A 17,163-nucleotide genomic window follows, 5' to 3' on the forward strand; every position below is an offset into this window, starting at 1 on the left:
GAAAATAACAAACAAATAAACAGAAAAAAAACATGGGTCTTTTTGGATTTTACAGAGAGGCAGGTGTTGGCGGGCTAAGATCATCCAGTTTCCTTCAACTCAGCCTTACTTTTGATCAAATTCTGTGTCAATGCTGCCCCCTGTTGTCTAAAATTGTCAATGGCAGAACATAAGACTAAAAAATATAATTCCTCCTAAACAGTCAAATTGCTTTCTGCTTTCTCTTTCTTTCTTAATATAATGCATAGGTTATACAAATATAAATGCAAAGACAAGTTATTTCCCAGCATTCTTTATTCATTCAAAATTTTTAAAAATATATTTTCACAGAGGCACTGAAATAAATATAAGATCTCAAAATTCAGTGCCATCATACAAATAATATTCAGCAAATGCACAAACAATAGATGACATGATCACAAGTATAACTTATGAAAACATCAAGCAGTTTGTGATAATCAGAGGGCCATATTCAAAAATAAAATCCCACGCAAAAAAAGGCATAATGAAGTGATTTGTTCTTTTACTGCAAAGTGCATTTTCCTACTCTTTAACTGTTTTCACTCTGAATTCATAATTTGTTCAAAATATTAAATCTCACCACTAAAAAAAAAACATACTGGCCTCAGGGTCTTACAGCAAAAAAATATGTCTGAAATTGATCACTTTGCTCTGATTCTTGTTCATCTCTTAAACTAAAATTGATTGTAACATTAAGTGCGCATACAATACAAATAATCAAACAATCCTTCATTCATCTTCTACCGCCTATCTGTATCCAGGTCACAGGGGAGCTGGAGCCACCCCAGCTCATACATTTGGCAGGGGCAGGGTACACCCTGGACAGGTCACCAGTCCATCAGAGGGCAAACACAGAGACAGACAGAGACCAACAACCACAGACCTACGGACAATTTAGAGTCTTTGGACAGTAGGAGGAAACCCATGCAGGCACGGAGAGAACACACTCCGTGCAGAATCTAACCCCAGGAAGCCAACCCGCGACCTTCTTGTTGTGAGGCAACAGCACTAACCACTTCAGGCAAGGCAAAAGAAGATGAAATGGCAAAGGGAATAATGGAGGAACACACACAAACCTACTGAAATGTGCAGCTGTCCCAAATTGTACTGGAGAAAATGAATTATTTATAATGCATGCCCCATTTCATGTTGATCTTTCTCAAACCACTGCTTTGCAGGCAATATTTTTCACATCCAGCCTTTACAGTAGATTTTAAAACAACTGATACGTTCCAACTGATAACCACTACAGCTGATAAGTGTTAATCCCTATGATAGATAAGGTAGGTGGCTGACCAATTCTTACGACCTGCTACTGCTGACGGCAGAAAAAGATGTGATTTCACTGCCTTTACTGTAGCACTCAAGCTGTTAAGGGGTAATTCCTCAGACATTTAATAAGAAAAGTCATCTTCTGTTCTGCTGTTAAACTGGCACCTTACTTGTTCCAAAGCCAAAACATATTTCCATTTTTTCTGTTGCACACTGACCTAAAACTATTTATCTAAAAGCTCCAAATACTTGAAGCATTGTTTCTTTGTGCATTCAGTTATTCCTAGAGCTCATGATCTTTTGTTTCTTTACATCATTTGTCTCGGCGTTTCATGCAGCATTGAACTGAGAGTTAAGATAAACCATAGGCAGACTAGCTTGCTCAGATTAGCTATTTTCTTTTATACAAATGTCAACCAACTACAAAAAGAACAGAGTTATCAATAAAAACACCTAAGTTGAGTTTGTTCTACGTACAAATAAATAGCTCCATGCATTGATGTGATGGTTTTAATACAACATCAGGGTTTTTATGTCAGGAAGTTTCTGTCCTTCAGGGGGTTTGTTCACAGTTGCTTTACTTTTGACATCAGTTTATGGTCGTTGAAGGTTAAACTTAGCTCTTCTGACTAGCCAATGACCTGGAACTACTAAACATCACAGGCACTGGTCTGTTGCCATTCAGCCAGGATAATTTAAGTCTTGTAACTGATATCTACTGCTAGGCGAGACTTTACAAAGGGTTACTGGCCTTTAACAGCTTCCCGCGCAGGCGCAGGCATTTCAATATTACCCAGCAGCTTAGCGCTCCTGGTAGTTAGTGGTTAACAGACATTTAGATAGTCACTTCTAACCAGCAACTGCCATGGTTAGAAAGTTTTGAATTAACAAAGTGTGTTTAATTGGTGATTAACCTACAGCCAATAAACCTTTTAAACAAGATAATTTGATCAGTTTCACTTAACTGATGCTGGTATAGGTTACAGGGTACTGGTGCAGGGCTGAGTGTGCCTAAAGTGCATGATGTACACAGCAGTCTGGTGCCACCAGTAAAACATCACCACCACTAGTATGTGCCACAACTGATGACTGGCACCCAGGTAGTTCACCTGACCTGGGAGGGGAAATTAAAACAATAATTGTTGTGTTAACTTGTACTTCCTTCAAATTTTGAATAAACAAACAAATAAATAAATTGGCAAATAACTTTAGATAAGCTTCACATTCAATTGCTGAAAGAGATTGAATATGTGCAACACTCAATAATGAAATATCCGCTATTTAATGACAGCTGGCAAACACTTTGGTGCTGTTAAAGATCAAGTGATATCATGAACCAAAGATCAAAAGCAGCTACTAAATGGTCCTTGAAGTAAGACTGTTTTGTCAGCAGTAACTAAAAGATTGTTTATTTGTTTGTTGTGGTTGTTTTTTTATTCTTAAAATATATATATATCCATTAAATAATTAAGTTACATATTAGCAAATAAATATGCTGGTTATAAAATGCTGAAATCATTTTGTTTATTTACTCAGTTTCACACATTAATTGTCCTAATTCCATAAAGCTGTCTGAAGTCAAAAACTAATGTGAAACTTTTTAAAAGTGTTTTGTATTGTAGTTCAATTAACAGTACAATAAATAATAATGTATAATAATAAATAACAGAGACTCACCTGGGAAATAGCGTTCAGGTATTTTGGTGACATAGAACAGGAAGGCAGATCCAGCTATCAGGTACATCACTATCACGCGAGGTAGGAACAGCTGTGCATACAAAAAAAATCCAAGATTTAGCAGTATTGGGAGAGTAAGGATTCGTGCATATGGCGGTTAAAAAAACAGCAGCAATAAAAATCATGACAATGATTCCATCCAAACTTTAACTTTGCTCTTTTTCCTAACACAACTGCATTGTCCTGACCTTCACGACATCAGAGCTGAATCCACCAGTTAGCAAAACCCAGTGGCACGCAGGAATCACACTTATGCCAGCCACACAGCAGAAGATGACTGTGCGTATCCGTTGCCAGTCGTTACTGAGGTAACGAGGGTGGACCTGAGCGCTGAAGACCGCCAGGATCAGGGACAGGACCGTGAGCAAGTAGACCTGTCTCCAGAACTACATGGGAGAGCAACAAACCAGAGAACATATAGAAACATCACAGCAGGAGCTTCTGTTTCTTTTGCTATCACAGTGGTAGACACTTCTATCTCAAGTGTTAACACCTACAGCATTACAGTAGAATGCGTAGAAGATCCCAGGTACATAGCAGCCCAAGATGCCAACAGAGATGCCTGCATAGTCTAATGCCAGCCAGCGACGGGACGTCTTCTCTGATCGGTGGCATGAAAACAGGTGATATCCCACTGAACACAACATGCACACCTGGGATGAAAACACACAGTATTTTTAAATACTCAAAGATATTGTTATTTTTTTATTTTTTTTTTAGTTTTCACAACTTCCACAACATTGGTTTAGAGCAGTTTTTAATATTATCATTTCCATGCCATTTCAGCTCATTTTATTACCATTTTCGGTTTTAAATATAAAATAAAAAGTCCTGTTTTGAATGCAGTATGTGAACTAACCTTGAGGAATAACCATTTGTGAGGAAGTTGAGAAGATGACATACTGTACACCACACGCAGCTAACACACAACCACTTATTACCGCGTCTACATGATCCTTTATTCTACCAATTACGACAATTGCTTACATATCTGGGCAGGTTGAAGTGAACTGAATGCACCTGTGGCAGGAAATTTAAAACTACATGAATGAGTTGGTCATCCTCCGCACATTCACTGCAATGCAAGGCTCTGTTATACCTTTATTCACATATAATACTCAACTAATGAAGATGTACACGATAAACTAGTTAAACAGCTAATAGAAAATAAATAACCCAGCAATCTATTAGTTAAGGAGCAAACTTCTCCACTCACACACATACAGATGGGACCATGCATATACTTTTTTAAGCAGGGGAATATTGTCTTTTTAAGTATGAAGCAAACACTCAAAATCCCAACATACAGTGCGACTTTCATGAAACAACACTGTTGTATTCAATTTCATGTAAAGAGATAGATAAGATAAGCAAGATAAGCAACAAGGCCAGTGTGAGGGAAAGTACAGCTATTATTTTACATTTTACAGCAACTGGAAAAACATGCCCATGTAAACTTTATCCATCTTTTTATGTTACGGACCAAGATTAAATAATCAATTGAAATAATAACCTCTGCATCATATGCTTCATAGACAGCTCTTACCTGGAAGCAGAACAGCCCAATAGTGTAGATGACGTAGTCCTCTCTGTTAGCTCCGGACGCTGGCAGCACTGTGGAGAGGTCGTTGACCCCCAGAGAGAAGAAGAGCAAGAAGCCCAGTAGGTGGCTCCAGATGTTCACCGTCTCATTGGACAGAATGAAAATACTGCATGAAAACACAGGAGACAAACAAATATATATGTAAACACATGAGCAAAAAAAAAAAAAAGGACGTCAGAATGTCTGCATGCATGGGGCCTACAGAGACTCATTATTAGGACAGAGCAAAGGCAGAGGGACCTCTTAAGGCAGAGCTTGGAAGGCAGATGAGCTCGGTAACCGTCTGTGATGAAGGGGTTTTCTTTGAGGAAGAGGGGGATCTGCTCGTATGTGTACAGCCTGATCCTCTGGGGTATCAGTATCGGCCAGTGCTGGTAGCTGCCCAGCTCGATGTAGTGGGCAGTTTTCAGCAGCTTCTGGGGCATCTTCAGCAGCATCCTGCTCTCGGCTCCTCCGGTACCAGGCCAGGGGAGGATGTAGAAGGCTGAAAGTTGGAAAGAGGAAAGGACTGGTCTGTTTGTGGCACTTTGTGATTTTATTGAGGTGCTAAGCTAATTATTCATATAAAAAAGCAAGACAATCACAGGAATATGTGTCACTAGCTGGAGGATTCTGTTCCAACTTTGAATGCTCCTGTTTAGAAAACACATTTAACTCTTTCCTGTCTCACTTTGTGATGGGGGAAAAAGCTTTAAAAAAAAAAAAAAAAAACTGCTGCACAGACGGATATTGTTTTACTGCGAGGCCATGTCAGGCTAACCAAATCCAGCTAGCTAGCGCCAATGCTAACCTTGACATTTAGGCATTGTTTTGATCTCATCCTGTCAGAACAGGCTGAAATCAGCTTCACAAAACTCACCATCAGTCACAGTCCGACTGTCCACCTCTTTGTTCGGCCACACACAGCCATGTCTAGGCCGCCAGTGAGCTAATAAAGCGATTTAAAGAAACAACATTTTAGAAAAATGACATTACATACAACAGTCAGGTTCCTGGAAACAACAGCAAACCTGCCTTCGTTCTTCTTCTCTTTGTTGTTGGTGGCTGCTGTGAAACTGCACTTTGCTGCCATCTGCTGGTGTGAATGGAGCCACAGAGGAAATGGAGAAAGAAAAAAGAAATCTCTTGTGTCCTAAAAACAATACTTCTGAGGATTTTCTTTTATTTTGCACGCATTAAAGTGTGTTTTGTTGTTGCGGTCTGAATGCTTCCCAGAACACTGCTCCACCAAAAACTGGAATGAAAATCCCACCCATGCCTTTGGCAAGAGTTTCAGTCTAATGTGGCTTTATTCATGGGGCCTACACGATTGCATTTTATTGATTGGATGGAGGCATATACTGTGGTCATATATCATTCAAATGTTTCTCTCCTGGAGCCTAATTTCTTCCATCAGCCTGGGCAAACCAACACATTTTTTATGGAAAGGTGTCTGTCCACCTGTAGCTTTGACAGGGAGCCTCTCACATTTTGAACTGAGTTCTCAAGCTCAGGTATTCCTTTATTATCCACTCCAAAGAACCTTTAACTTTAGAGAAAACACTTCCTTCAACACTGTAATTCTTGTAATTCTTCCTCATTGTGTGCCTGCATTCATTACAATACACATTCAAACTTGTTTCATGACGACAAATCATAATTTTATACACATGTTCCTCCAACTACACCCTGAAATAAAACACGGATTACATAATTCAAAACAGCCATCCACAAAATATCCAAGGGGGATCCATGGCGAGCGCAAAATTAAACAGGACACATGCCATTTGCTGATGCAATGACTTCGGTATGTTATTATCTGGGCTGCTTGCTGTTATGATTTTATTCCTCTTAAGAGTTGAAATTTAACTCACAAGGAATGCAAAGCAGTCAGTGCTTTGCATCCTTGCTGCAAGTACATTAAATTATATAGTTACAGCACCACAAAACATACAAACTTCTAGAGTTTGTTGAGCACAGAAGATTGATGACATCTAACTGTATCAAGCATTTGAGAGAGAGAGAGAGAGGAGGTAAGATTTTGAGGGCATTGACTTGTTTGAATGTTGGAAAACCATGTTTGAAAGAACTGAAAAAATGAGTTTGATCCCATTAACAAGGGTCTATAGTTTCCTGAGACAAAGGAATAAGATACATTTTTTAAAAACTATTTTCTGTATAAGACTCATGCTAAGCATGAAATGTCTGACATATAATGGACATTGTGTTAGCCTCTACAATCTGCTTCCCATCTGTAACAGATTTACAAAGACATGATCTGCTTGTTTGTCTTGAACAGAAAGCCAATGAATGGTTTGTTTGCAATCTAATTTGCCACTGCTGGTGAGTGATTATCATTTGGTGGAGAAAAAAAATCCTGGGTAACAACAGGATAACCAATTTCAAACAAACTGAAAGAGTTGGAATCTTAATTCAATGGAGTACATCTCACATGTATGTTAATAAATGCAGGAAAAGTTATGTGCTGTTATTAATCAGTCAGTGACTATTTACATCCCTTTGCCATTTGCCCAGCTAATTACTGGGAAGTCTAATGCAATTAGCTACAAAAACAGCATTGTCCTTCAAAATAAAAGGACACAGCAAATCACATCAAAGGGAAATGAGTGATGAAATCTCTTTTTTCCCACTTTTGAGTATTTTTCAACTTAAAATGAAACAATTTAAACATACAGTATTTAATGTAGATGTCTGATATATTTGGCTTTACTGCCTAAAAAGCTTTGAAAATAGTACATTATTTACTTTAATTTCCATGGCAACAAATTAAAAATGTTCTTGACTACACAACTTGTATAATGTAGTATTAGTAACATAAACAACCATAATAATAAATACATCAACACAGCCATCTTTAAAAAAAACAAACTGACAAAAATCCAAACGGAAATGAAATGTAAATGTAATAGATACGTAAAAATAAAACGTGGAAGTGTATTCTTTTTAAACTATTTTACACAAATAGTTTTGATATATGTTGTCTGATTCACTTTCCTTACTTTTATTCTTTATTTTGAAGAATCCGGTGCTGGGCTCGTTGCAGCTGCTGTGACGTCACAGTTGCGTGCCCCGCCCATTAATGTCATTTTGAGGCTGCTGCTGTCAGTGAACTCAACACACTGATATACAGTGTCAACGACACACATACTCACACACACACACACACACACACACACACGCACACATACGCGCATACACGCATACACACAGTAGTTCTGCATGTGAGCTGCTGATGCTGTGGAGATGAAGCTGGACCGGCTGATCTGAGGAAAACAGTCCTGTCTTTGAAACAAATCCACTGCTGATATGAAACGCACGGATTATGGATGGAATATGGATAATCGGCCACTTCATGCTTTTTGTTGGTGCCTTTGTAAATTCATCGCTGCATGATGGCGATGAAGCTTCCTGCGATGCAGCGTTTGATGTTTATTTTGTTTTGGACAGGTGAGCGCTGGATAATGGATGTGTCTGTCCTCATGTGTTTGTAGGAGAAGAAATGCAGGAGGCAACAGGCAGAGAGAAACATATTCATTTAGTATTTGCTAGCCCAGCGCTGGGCCAGTCTATGATTCAGTCTTCTCCATGTATGGCTGTGTTTAGTTAACCATGTTCCTCTGCTGCTTCACTGCAGACAGGTTTTCTTGAAACTATTTATTGTGGCCATCATTGTTGGAAGTGTGTACTTGGAGAAAGTTCACTTTTCAAGTTCCTCCCTGTCTATTATGTTGTTGGCAGACTTTCCAGCAATGACAGAATTCATGATTTGTTTGTCAACTCTTTGTTCTGGTTCAAACTGAGTAAAAATTGCTAAATAATCCAAACTAATAAATTACCCAGTTTTGAACTGAATGGAGATACTGAATTGGAGATAAATTATATATTGGATTATCAGATTTTTCAGCCTTTGTGTGTTTGAAATGTATAATTTCAGGGCTGTCTGTTTTTGCAGGTCAGGCAGTGTGTCGGGACACTGGGATGAGATCTACGGATTTGCAGAGCAGCTCACCAACAGGTTTGTTAGGTACGTAATGTGTGTTTTTCCATTTTGTGATGACAATCCTTCTCTCTTGCACTTCTGTCACCTCCTCCCTAAAATGTTAGGCGTATTTATTCCAGAAAAAAACTGGCAGACAAAAGCCAAATTAGATGATTAGGGCAACAAATTATTTTGCACATTTGACTTCTTGCATTTCCAAATGCAAGAACTCATAGTTTCAACACAACACAAACAGTTGTTAGCTAGTAGAAAAGTAGGGCATTGCTATTTTGGGTGGTGTACTTCATTCAAGGCCACCAACTGCTCCAAAGTCCCTCTGGGTAATGGTGCTGAGGGTGTATGTGTGTGTGTGTGTGTGTGTGTGTGTGTGTGTGTGAGAGATATCTTTAGGCTTAATAGCAGGTTGCTAAATATAATTACAAAAAAAATCCAGCCAGATGTTGGAGGTGGTGCTGACAACCCTTTACAGCCTGAGGGGTGTACCAAAGAAGTGAAGCTTACCAGGTTAAAAAGTTAGCTTCTTCTCCGGTAAAAAAAAAACAACAACAAAAAAACTAAAAACAAAACAAAAACAAAAACAGAAAACATTCAGTGAAATCAAATCCTGCTTGAGTTATTGCTATGCTTGTCATTTAGTAGTATGCTGATTTATGTTTAGAAGTACACTATGGTCTGTTTTGTTATGTTTGTTTTAGTCTGAGTCAAGTCTCGTCCATTACAGCATCTCAATGATTTCATTATATCATTTCATTCATTTCATTTCATTATGTTACAAGTAATTTTGGCCCTTAAAAATTAACTTTAGGACTGCAGGTGAGACTCCCAGGTTGTGTATGTTTGTGTCTTACAGCCCCAGAATGAGGGTCTCCTACATAGTCTTCTCAGCCAGAGCAGTTGTAATTCTTCCACTAACTGGAGACAGGTACAGTCCTAAATTTAAAAAGAATATATAATAAATGTTTTTTTCTACTTCTCAGCGAAACTCTCTGAAAAAACAACAGTGATAACCAGCTCATACAAAAACTGGGCTCTTATCTGACTTTATTTACACTCTGCTGCTGCTCCCTGCTGTGTCATCGTTCTGCTAAGGTCAAAAATCGATGAAGGTTTGAAGAAGCTGATCCAAATCAAGCCTGCCGGTGAAACTTACATGCACGAAGGCATGAAAGCGGTACGTACACTGGTATAAATTTTGACAAACCATTGTGATTTCTAGGAGCCGCATTGCTTACACACAGCTTGAAGTTGATATTTTCAACAACTATGCAAAACTCTGTAAATATAACTATATTAGTCTATAATTAAAAAAATTGTGATGTGTGGACACATTTAATGTGCCATGATCCTTTTAGAGATACACATGTGCATAGTGTGTAATCTGGATTTGGCAGTTGAAACAGATTCCTTTCCTCCTCTGAATATTTATCTATTTACCCGTCAGGTGTCGGAGCAGATGAAGGCACAAACTTCACCATCATCGAGCATCATCATCATTCTGACTGATGGCAAGCTGGAGGTCTACCCCTATGAACTTAGTGTACAAGAGGTATCACACACACACACACACACACACGCACACACACTAGTGAGGATAGCAGATGAATGCACACAAATAAAAGTATTTATTTCCTGGATTACAGTTTTAATGTTAGAACACTACTCTGAAGTTTGGTTTTCATAGAAAGCACTTTTTTGTTTTACAGAGTTGTTACACACTATTTAAAGATTCATGAGTGAACATATTGATTTTTATATCATGTTGCATGCAGTGAAACTGCATGGAAGGAAGTCACCCTTCTACATGTTATACATGTCATATCTTGTGGAAAAATGCTGACTGTAATGGAAAACATACAGATTTAAAGATAAAATGTTCAAATTGGATTTGATTTGCAATACATGACTAGTAACAAGCAAAATTACACTCCAAATTGTCTGTCGCTCCCAGGCTGATAAAGCCAGGGGGTTTGGAGCCAGAGTTTACTGTGTTGGAGTCATGGATTTTGACCATAAACAGGTAGGAGGGCTTGATGTTTTCACTTCTCTCTCTTTGTTTTGTCTTCTATGTGGTTTCTACCATGCAGGGCTGTGTGAAACAAGACTTCTCTCTGTTAGTGATGCTGTTGGCTGTTGGCTTTATTTGTCTTTCTGTGTGGATGTGTGTGTCCATGCATGTGTCAGTGTGTTAGGTCACTATCAAAACGCCAATAGACAGTTTTTCTTGCCACAGATTTTCTAACCCACCTTGACCTTTTTGCTGAGTTTGTTTGAGTTTAACTAAATCCTGCCAAAGGATAGCACAGCAGGCAGCTGATAGAGATTCATAATTTATGGCTTATGCTGCGTTCAGTTTATGTAAAAACATGGAATAAATTTGGATTGAGTTATCATTTCCTTAGTGAGCCTTTGACTTCTTCCTGCGGCGGTATCAGGTTGATGAAAGGAAGCACTGTGTTAGTAATGAAAACACTGACTTGAAGATGGACAGCAAGTTTGTTTTCATGCAGAATAAGAACCAAACCTCTCCTGACTGTGCTGAGATAAAGAGATTAAAAAAACTGAATATAAATAAGTATTATCCTGTGAATACGACAATGATTCAAAACAACTGCACCGCTGTGTTTGCTATGATATCTGGTCTCCCTTGTACAGAGTACAAACAAAACAGTATTCATTGATTGTTGAGGAATATAATCCTGCAATGTTCCTTTTTAAGTGGAATCCATGGTTGTGTAACCTTTGCTTTAGTGTTTTGTTCTTGCTGCAGCCTTAATCACATCATTAGGGTCATAATACGTATAAATAAGGACAGCTTTATGATTTGGAAGGTGCATAACTCATGGCCAGGAAGTCTACAGTAGTCAACTGGTGCAAGAGATTCTCCGCTTGGTTACTGACCCAGCCTGTTCTCTGGTTTGAGGAGGAAGTAATTACCTCACTCTCAAATTGAAAAATGCCAGACAAGCTTCCTGTTCTGCTATCATTAAAGCAGGAGATGAAAGCTGCAGCCAGCTGTCCAGAGCTTTCATCTTCCAGTCAGAGGCTTTCCCTCCCTAAATGATGCTGAAGCACAGAACCAGAACTAGTGGAAGAATTTGGAAATAAAGTGAATGCAGCATAAATTGCACTTCTCATTTCTTCTCACACAGCTTGCTGAAATAGCAGACGGCACAGAGCAAGTCTTTCCGGTTTTGTCCGGGTTTCATGCCCTTAAAGACATCGTCAACTCGGTGAGGTCGCCTGTAAATATGCGCAGCAACATCGAGGGGCAGGTAGATTGTGCGTGGCATAGCACTGAGGCCGTTACATCCGTTTCTCCACACAGATCCTGAAGCAGTCATGCACTGATGCATTCACAATAGAGCCATCAAGTGTTTGCGTGAATGGTAAGTGGCGAAGAGTTTGTTGTGTCTGTAATGTTTGAATACAACAATGTCCCATAATATATCATAACAGAATATAACATGTTCCCTTCAGGATGGTTTGTAATAACTTTTGTAGTCACATTTTCTGACTGTTGTTTTATGGTGTACTTAATTGCTTCAGCTGTTCTTTGTGCTCAGTGTTCGTGTTTAAAATTGTTTACATGCTAGCACAACTAAGACACTAAACCTGGTGAACAGCATACCAATTCAGCATCAGCACATTAGTATAATTTTAGAATGGCAATGTTAGCATTTCTCTAAAAGCCTTTTTTCTAAAAGGCTCTTTTAATTTCTAAAAAGAGATGTTTCTTCTGATGCCGTACAGAATCCTAGTTGAGCAATATGTCTCATGTTTTTCAGAGTCATTCAATGTGGTGTTAAGGGGCAGCGGCTTCAGCAGATCCAGGAGAGCCGACAACGTCCTCTGCTTCCTTACCGTCAATCAGAACACATACGGTCAGTGATCACACTCATTCGTCAGACAAACAGTTATCTTGTGGATGCTAATGCAAAGGATGCACCTGTTGCAGGAACTAAGGTTGCAGGTTCCCGTCATGCTGATGCTGCGGTGCATTGTGGGGTTACGTGTATGAAGGGAAATGTGACACAATGTGCAGATCTCTGGGCTGCAGTGGAAACTCTGAGTCACTGTGTCCAGACACAAACAGTGGCTGCTTTTTATTGACTTCAGCTGGAGAACAGAGGAGACATTATGAGAGTGAGAAGAGGGAGGGAGGACATGTTCTCTGTCGTTAGTCTATTAAGGGATCGATGGAGGGCGGGTTGGGCAGCTGTATCACTGAGAGGCCATGAAGGGACAACACATGACTGTATCAACTCTTCCTTTTTCTTCATCTGGCTCACTTATTTTTATCTCCATTGCTGGGATCTTTTTCATTTTTCCTTTAACTCTATTGCTTTTTTACTTCACTGACACTGACTGATTTTTTTTATTATTATATATTTTTATTTTAGAATACAAGAAAGTCTCTCTATATATTTTTTAAATAGATAGTCATGGTAAACACCATGTCAAAAGTTGAGGGTAATAATTGAAGAAGACTGTGTAAACTAATAATAAATTCATATAACTGTGGCCCAGTCAGTGTATTTCCATATTGGTTTGAGCTGAAAACTTATTATTTGTTTGTTTTATTATCTGTTCACTATTTCATAATTTGTTGCTTTTATATCTTTTTAATTAGATTGTAAAGTCTTTGTGAGGCAATTCTTTTTTTATAGGCAGCTGCAGTCAGTGTGTGTCTCTCTGTTTCTTCTCAGACCAGAAGCCAATAGTAGCTAGAGATGGCTATCTGCTGTGTCCAGCGCCTGTCCTGCATGAAGTTGGACAGTAAGTAAAAGATACCCAAACACAAACGTGCACATGCCAAAATATAATTAAGTGACACAATACAAGGTATCTTCCTAAAAGCAAAGGCATTCATACTTAATTACTTTATAGGCAAAGCAGGATATTGAGATCCTTCTTATCTTAATGTGATGGTGTATGAAAGCAGTTACCCACAAGAATTTCTCAATTAACAGCTGCTGACACCAAACTCACGTTAGATGAGTGAGAAATATTGCCTTCAGCTTTATTTGTGTAATATGGTCTCTTTACTGTCATCAGTTTTTTTTTATTGCAGCCTTTGTGATTAAAATGATTCAAAATGACTTTTCTCTCACTGTTAGGTCTATAAAGAAGCCGTTTACTATAAATAGAAAAAGACATAATGATATGGAAAAAAGAAAATCCAGATCTGGAACGCTATTCTGCATATTATTGTTTTACCATTTAAAAACAGTCACTGAGATGGAAATAATCAATACTGTCTTTACAGGGGTGCAAAAGAAATTCACACATTCAATGCATTTATTTTAAGTAGATTCAAAATAAATGAAAATAAAATGTTTCAATCTGCCAAAGTTTCTTCACCAGGCCTGGGCAAATGAAATCTGTGTGTGTGTGTGTGTGTAGAGAGAGAGAAGAACAAGTACAATGTTTCCAGTAAAATCTGTGAACAGCTCAACCAGTTTAAAGTGTTGGATGAGCTGCAGCCAGTCCAACCAGAATATCTCTGTGGCATTTGCAGGGCGAGCCAACGCTGATTTAACATCAACCACTTCAAACGGCACACTCTCTATCTGTCTCTAGCCATGTCTCACTTTCCATCATGCCTCGCCCACTCTCTAACACCGCACTCAAACACTCATGCATCGTTTTATTGTCTGATTTCCTAAGGACAGAACAGAAACAATCCCAGCTGTAACGCTCCGTAGGTAAAAAACAAACATCATTTAACCACAAGCTGTGGTAGAAAATAGAAAAAAGGAAATCTGCTCATAATATGATAAGAACATGAAGGGAAAGGACCTCCTTTCTGAATGAGTCACTGTTGTTGGCACTAATGCGCCTCAAGGCCAGCACGGAAGCTGACAAACACACTCAGAAGCAACAGTCGCATGGCAGCGCTACTTTCAACTCTGTAAATATGAAGCAATGGTGACAACTGAAAGACAACCCCTGATGAATTCGTTCTACGTCATTAAGAGGCAGAGTATTGGCTCAACAATAGAGAATTGGTTGAATAACTTCCAGTTTGTCCATTATCCGTGCACTGATCCGCAGAGGGTAGGGGTGTCTGGAGCCAATCTCAGCTGAAACTGGACGACGGTGGGTACACTCTGGGCAGGTCGCCATCAACCACAGCACCCACACATACGCACAAAACACCGTTCACAGCTGGGGTACCCTGAGGGAGCACACACATGCAAAGTCCCAAAGAAATGTGGCCAACATTTAGAGCCCCAGACCAAGGGGTTCAAACCCAGAACCTTCTCATTGTTAGGATAGTGGTGAAATAGATCAGCCCCTTGATGGCACTGATTGGTTTCATTTTTTCATTCTGTATTTTCATATTGCACCATCCACCAGACACAGACACAGCCCCTCTCAGTGCTCTTGTCTGGTTTTTCAACTCACCCCGGGAGCTCTGAACATCTGTGGACAGTCTCGTTCTTTTTGTGACATTTTGCAATATTCATGTTGTGATGATTCCAGATCCATTGAAGTGCTGGTTAGTCTGAACAATGGGCAATCCTTTATCTCCACTCCCGTCACCATCTATGCCACCTCGTGTGTAAGTATCAATAACATCGTTTTCGGTTTGAGGTTTGAAGGAGTGATGCTGATTTCTGTCTGCGTTCACTGCAGTCTGATGGGACCTGGGTGCTCTGGCTGCTGTTGGCCCTGTTGCTGTTACTGGCTCTTGCTTTGCTCTGGTGGTTCTGGCCTCTTTGCTGCACTGTGGTGAGTCTCTGTATTCTGCAACTCAAATGTAGCCCTTGTGGAAGCATGAACCATAATCAGTGCCTTAGTTGTTTATCGAAAGAAGCAACAAGTGTTGCAGTTTGATGCAGAAGTAACAGTCCCTCTTATTGGTTCCAGGTGATCAGAGACCCGCCTCCGTCTCGCCCCCCTCCTCCTCCTCCTCCTGTCCCCGTGAGTAAACCAAAGACAGCTTAAAAACCTGCTTCTGCTACATTAGCAGAAGGTTTCTGATGGTTTGGCTCTGCCACATCACCATAGTGGCACTGGAGCTTCTCTGATGCCTCTCTTCTGGAAAATAAAAATTTGATATTTTCTCTCCACCAAGTGAAAAAAAAGTGAAAGAACTATTTAGGTCAGCTAAATGGGGGGGAAAAAAAGCTTTCTTTTGTTCTTCAATAAATCTCTAAGACTGGAGAGTATGTGGTATCAGCGGTCATCTAATTTTAATTGAAATACAGCATAACATTACAATTTAATATCATTTTAGAAGAACAACCGCAAAAGATTCACAAAGTACACAGCTTTTTTTTTTGTGGATATGACCATTATTTTGATTAACCTTCATTATTTTTCAGGAGCCGGAGGAGAATCTCTCACCCAAACATAGGTGGCCCACAGTGGATGCTTCCTACTATGGAGGGAGGGGTGCTGGAGGAATCAAACGCATGGAGGTAATCATTTAAACATCCCCAATTTGCAATAATGGTCCTTTCTTTATTTCTAGTATTTTTAGCAGCATTCATCATGACTAAGACCACATGCAGATGAACACACACATCAAATACTGTGGAGATCAAGTCTGTGTGAGTTCAGTGTCACTAACCATTTAGCTGCCGTGCCGCCGCTCTCAGGCAGATCTGTGATACGAGCCATTCACTCACACATGTTTAAATTAGGTGCGCTGGGGGCAGAAGGGCTCCACAGAGGAAGGGTCACGGCTGGAGAAAGCAAAAAATGCCGTGGTCACCATGCCGGAGGAAGTTGAGGAGCCCATCATACCCCGACCCCCACCAAGACCTCCTCCTATCTACAGCCCCCCATCACAGTCCAAATGGTACACACCTATCAAGGTGAGACCATTTGGTTAGATGTCAGTGGATTTATGAGAAAACTTGGCACAGGCACCAAATTATTTTAACCTGCTTTAACCCTTTATTTGAATTTGGGTCTTATCTTTCTGACTGACTCACCGACTCAACCTGATCTGACTTGGCTTTCAGGGGCGTTTTGATGCATTGTTGGCGTTACTGAGGAGACAGTACGACAGAGTGGCAATCATGAGGCCAACACCTCAGGACAAGGTGGGAAATACCTGCAATACCACCTAATTTAATGTTGTTAGTTTGGGGTGGTGATTTATTACTGGATGTGTGAATTTGGAAATATACAAAATAAAAAATAACAAACACAAAGATGCATTTGTACTCAACATGCTCCTTCACATGATTGAGGGATGTTTTCATGTTTGCAGATAATGATTTATGTTAATCCAGATCAACAGCACAATAACCATCTATTTATGTGATGAATGGTTGAACTCTTTCCTCTTTTGACGCTAATCTCTTTTGTCTTGACTCCAGGGCCGCTGCATTAACTTCACCAGAGTTCAGAGTCACTGATGTTTGAACATGAGGATCAACACTTTTCACGCTTGTTTTTACCCAAAGATGACTGATGTGGACAGTTAAAAATGTATTTGTTTTGTAAATAAATTATTTTACTTATTTTGGAGTCTTTTACCTGCTTACTTGCTTTTTTCTCCATCAGTTAACAG

At 39.5% G+C, this 17,163-nt stretch overlaps 2 protein-coding genes across 3 annotated transcripts; one reads left to right on the forward strand and one right to left on the reverse strand.

Moving 5' to 3' along the window:
• Window positions 1–282: 282 nt before the first annotated feature.
• LOC115052136 (progestin and adipoQ receptor family member 3-like) lies at window positions 283–5,644 on the reverse strand. Its single transcript, XM_029516079.1, has 7 exons — window positions 5,493–5,644; window positions 4,874–5,117; window positions 4,577–4,739; window positions 3,528–3,683; window positions 3,219–3,416; window positions 2,971–3,061; window positions 283–2,407 (listed from the first exon to the last, which is right to left on the reverse strand). The coding sequence occupies exons 2-7, from the start codon at window positions 5,068–5,070 to the stop codon at window positions 2,274–2,276; spliced, it is 939 nt and encodes a 312-aa protein (XP_029371939.1). The 5' UTR covers window positions 5,071–5,117; window positions 5,493–5,644; the 3' UTR covers window positions 283–2,273.
• A 2,126-nt stretch (window positions 5,645–7,770) lies between these two features.
• On the forward strand, window positions 7,771–17,110 carry LOC115052007 (anthrax toxin receptor 2-like). 2 transcript variants are annotated; one of them, XM_029515871.1, is made up of 17 exons: window positions 7,771–8,080; window positions 8,586–8,657; window positions 9,484–9,555; window positions 9,723–9,804; window positions 10,075–10,179; window positions 10,582–10,650; window positions 11,783–11,863; window positions 11,959–12,019; window positions 12,419–12,514; window positions 13,340–13,409; window positions 15,120–15,198; window positions 15,273–15,368; window positions 15,507–15,560; window positions 15,965–16,060; window positions 16,286–16,459; window positions 16,610–16,690; window positions 16,970–17,110. In XM_029515871.1, the coding sequence occupies exons 1-17, from the start codon at window positions 7,956–7,958 to the stop codon at window positions 17,006–17,008; spliced, it is 1,452 nt and encodes a 483-aa protein (XP_029371731.1). In that variant the 5' UTR covers window positions 7,771–7,955; the 3' UTR covers window positions 17,009–17,110. The 2 variants fall into 2 exon arrangements, with proteins under 2 accessions (XP_029371731.1, XP_029371732.1); XM_029515872.1 differs by having other exon boundaries at window positions 8,586–8,648.
• The last annotated feature ends 53 nt before the right edge of the window (window positions 17,111–17,163 follow it).

The sequence above is a fragment of the Echeneis naucrates genome, chromosome 12 (assembly GCF_900963305.1).
Source record: "Echeneis naucrates chromosome 12, fEcheNa1.1, whole genome shotgun sequence".
Lineage (NCBI taxonomy): Eukaryota > Metazoa > Chordata > Actinopteri > Carangiformes > Echeneidae > Echeneis > Echeneis naucrates.

Bases quoted from the DNA above. Each gene is read 5' to 3' on its own strand.
- LOC115052136 (XM_029516079.1), bottom strand. From the start codon at position 5,070: ATGCTGCTGAAGATGCCCCAGAAGCTGCTGAAAACTGCCCACTACATC. The intron at 4,740-4,873 runs GTCCCTCTGCCT...GTTTTCATGCAG, and splicing joins TCCAAGCTCTGCCTTAAGAG to TATTTTCATTCTGTCCAATG. The intron at 3,684-4,576 runs GTAAGAGCTGTC...TTTTCATCCCAG, and splicing joins TTGGGCTGTTCTGCTTCCAG to GTGTGCATGTTGTGTTCAGT.
- LOC115052007 (XM_029515871.1), top strand. From the start codon at position 7,956: ATGGATGGAATATGGATAATCGGCCACTTCATGCTTTTTGTTGGTGCC. The intron at 9,556-9,722 runs GTACAGTCCTAA...CGTTCTGCTAAG, and splicing joins CTTCCACTAACTGGAGACAG to GTCAAAAATCGATGAAGGTT. The intron at 15,199-15,272 runs GTAAGTATCAAT...CGTTCACTGCAG, and splicing joins CCATCTATGCCACCTCGTGT to TCTGATGGGACCTGGGTGCT.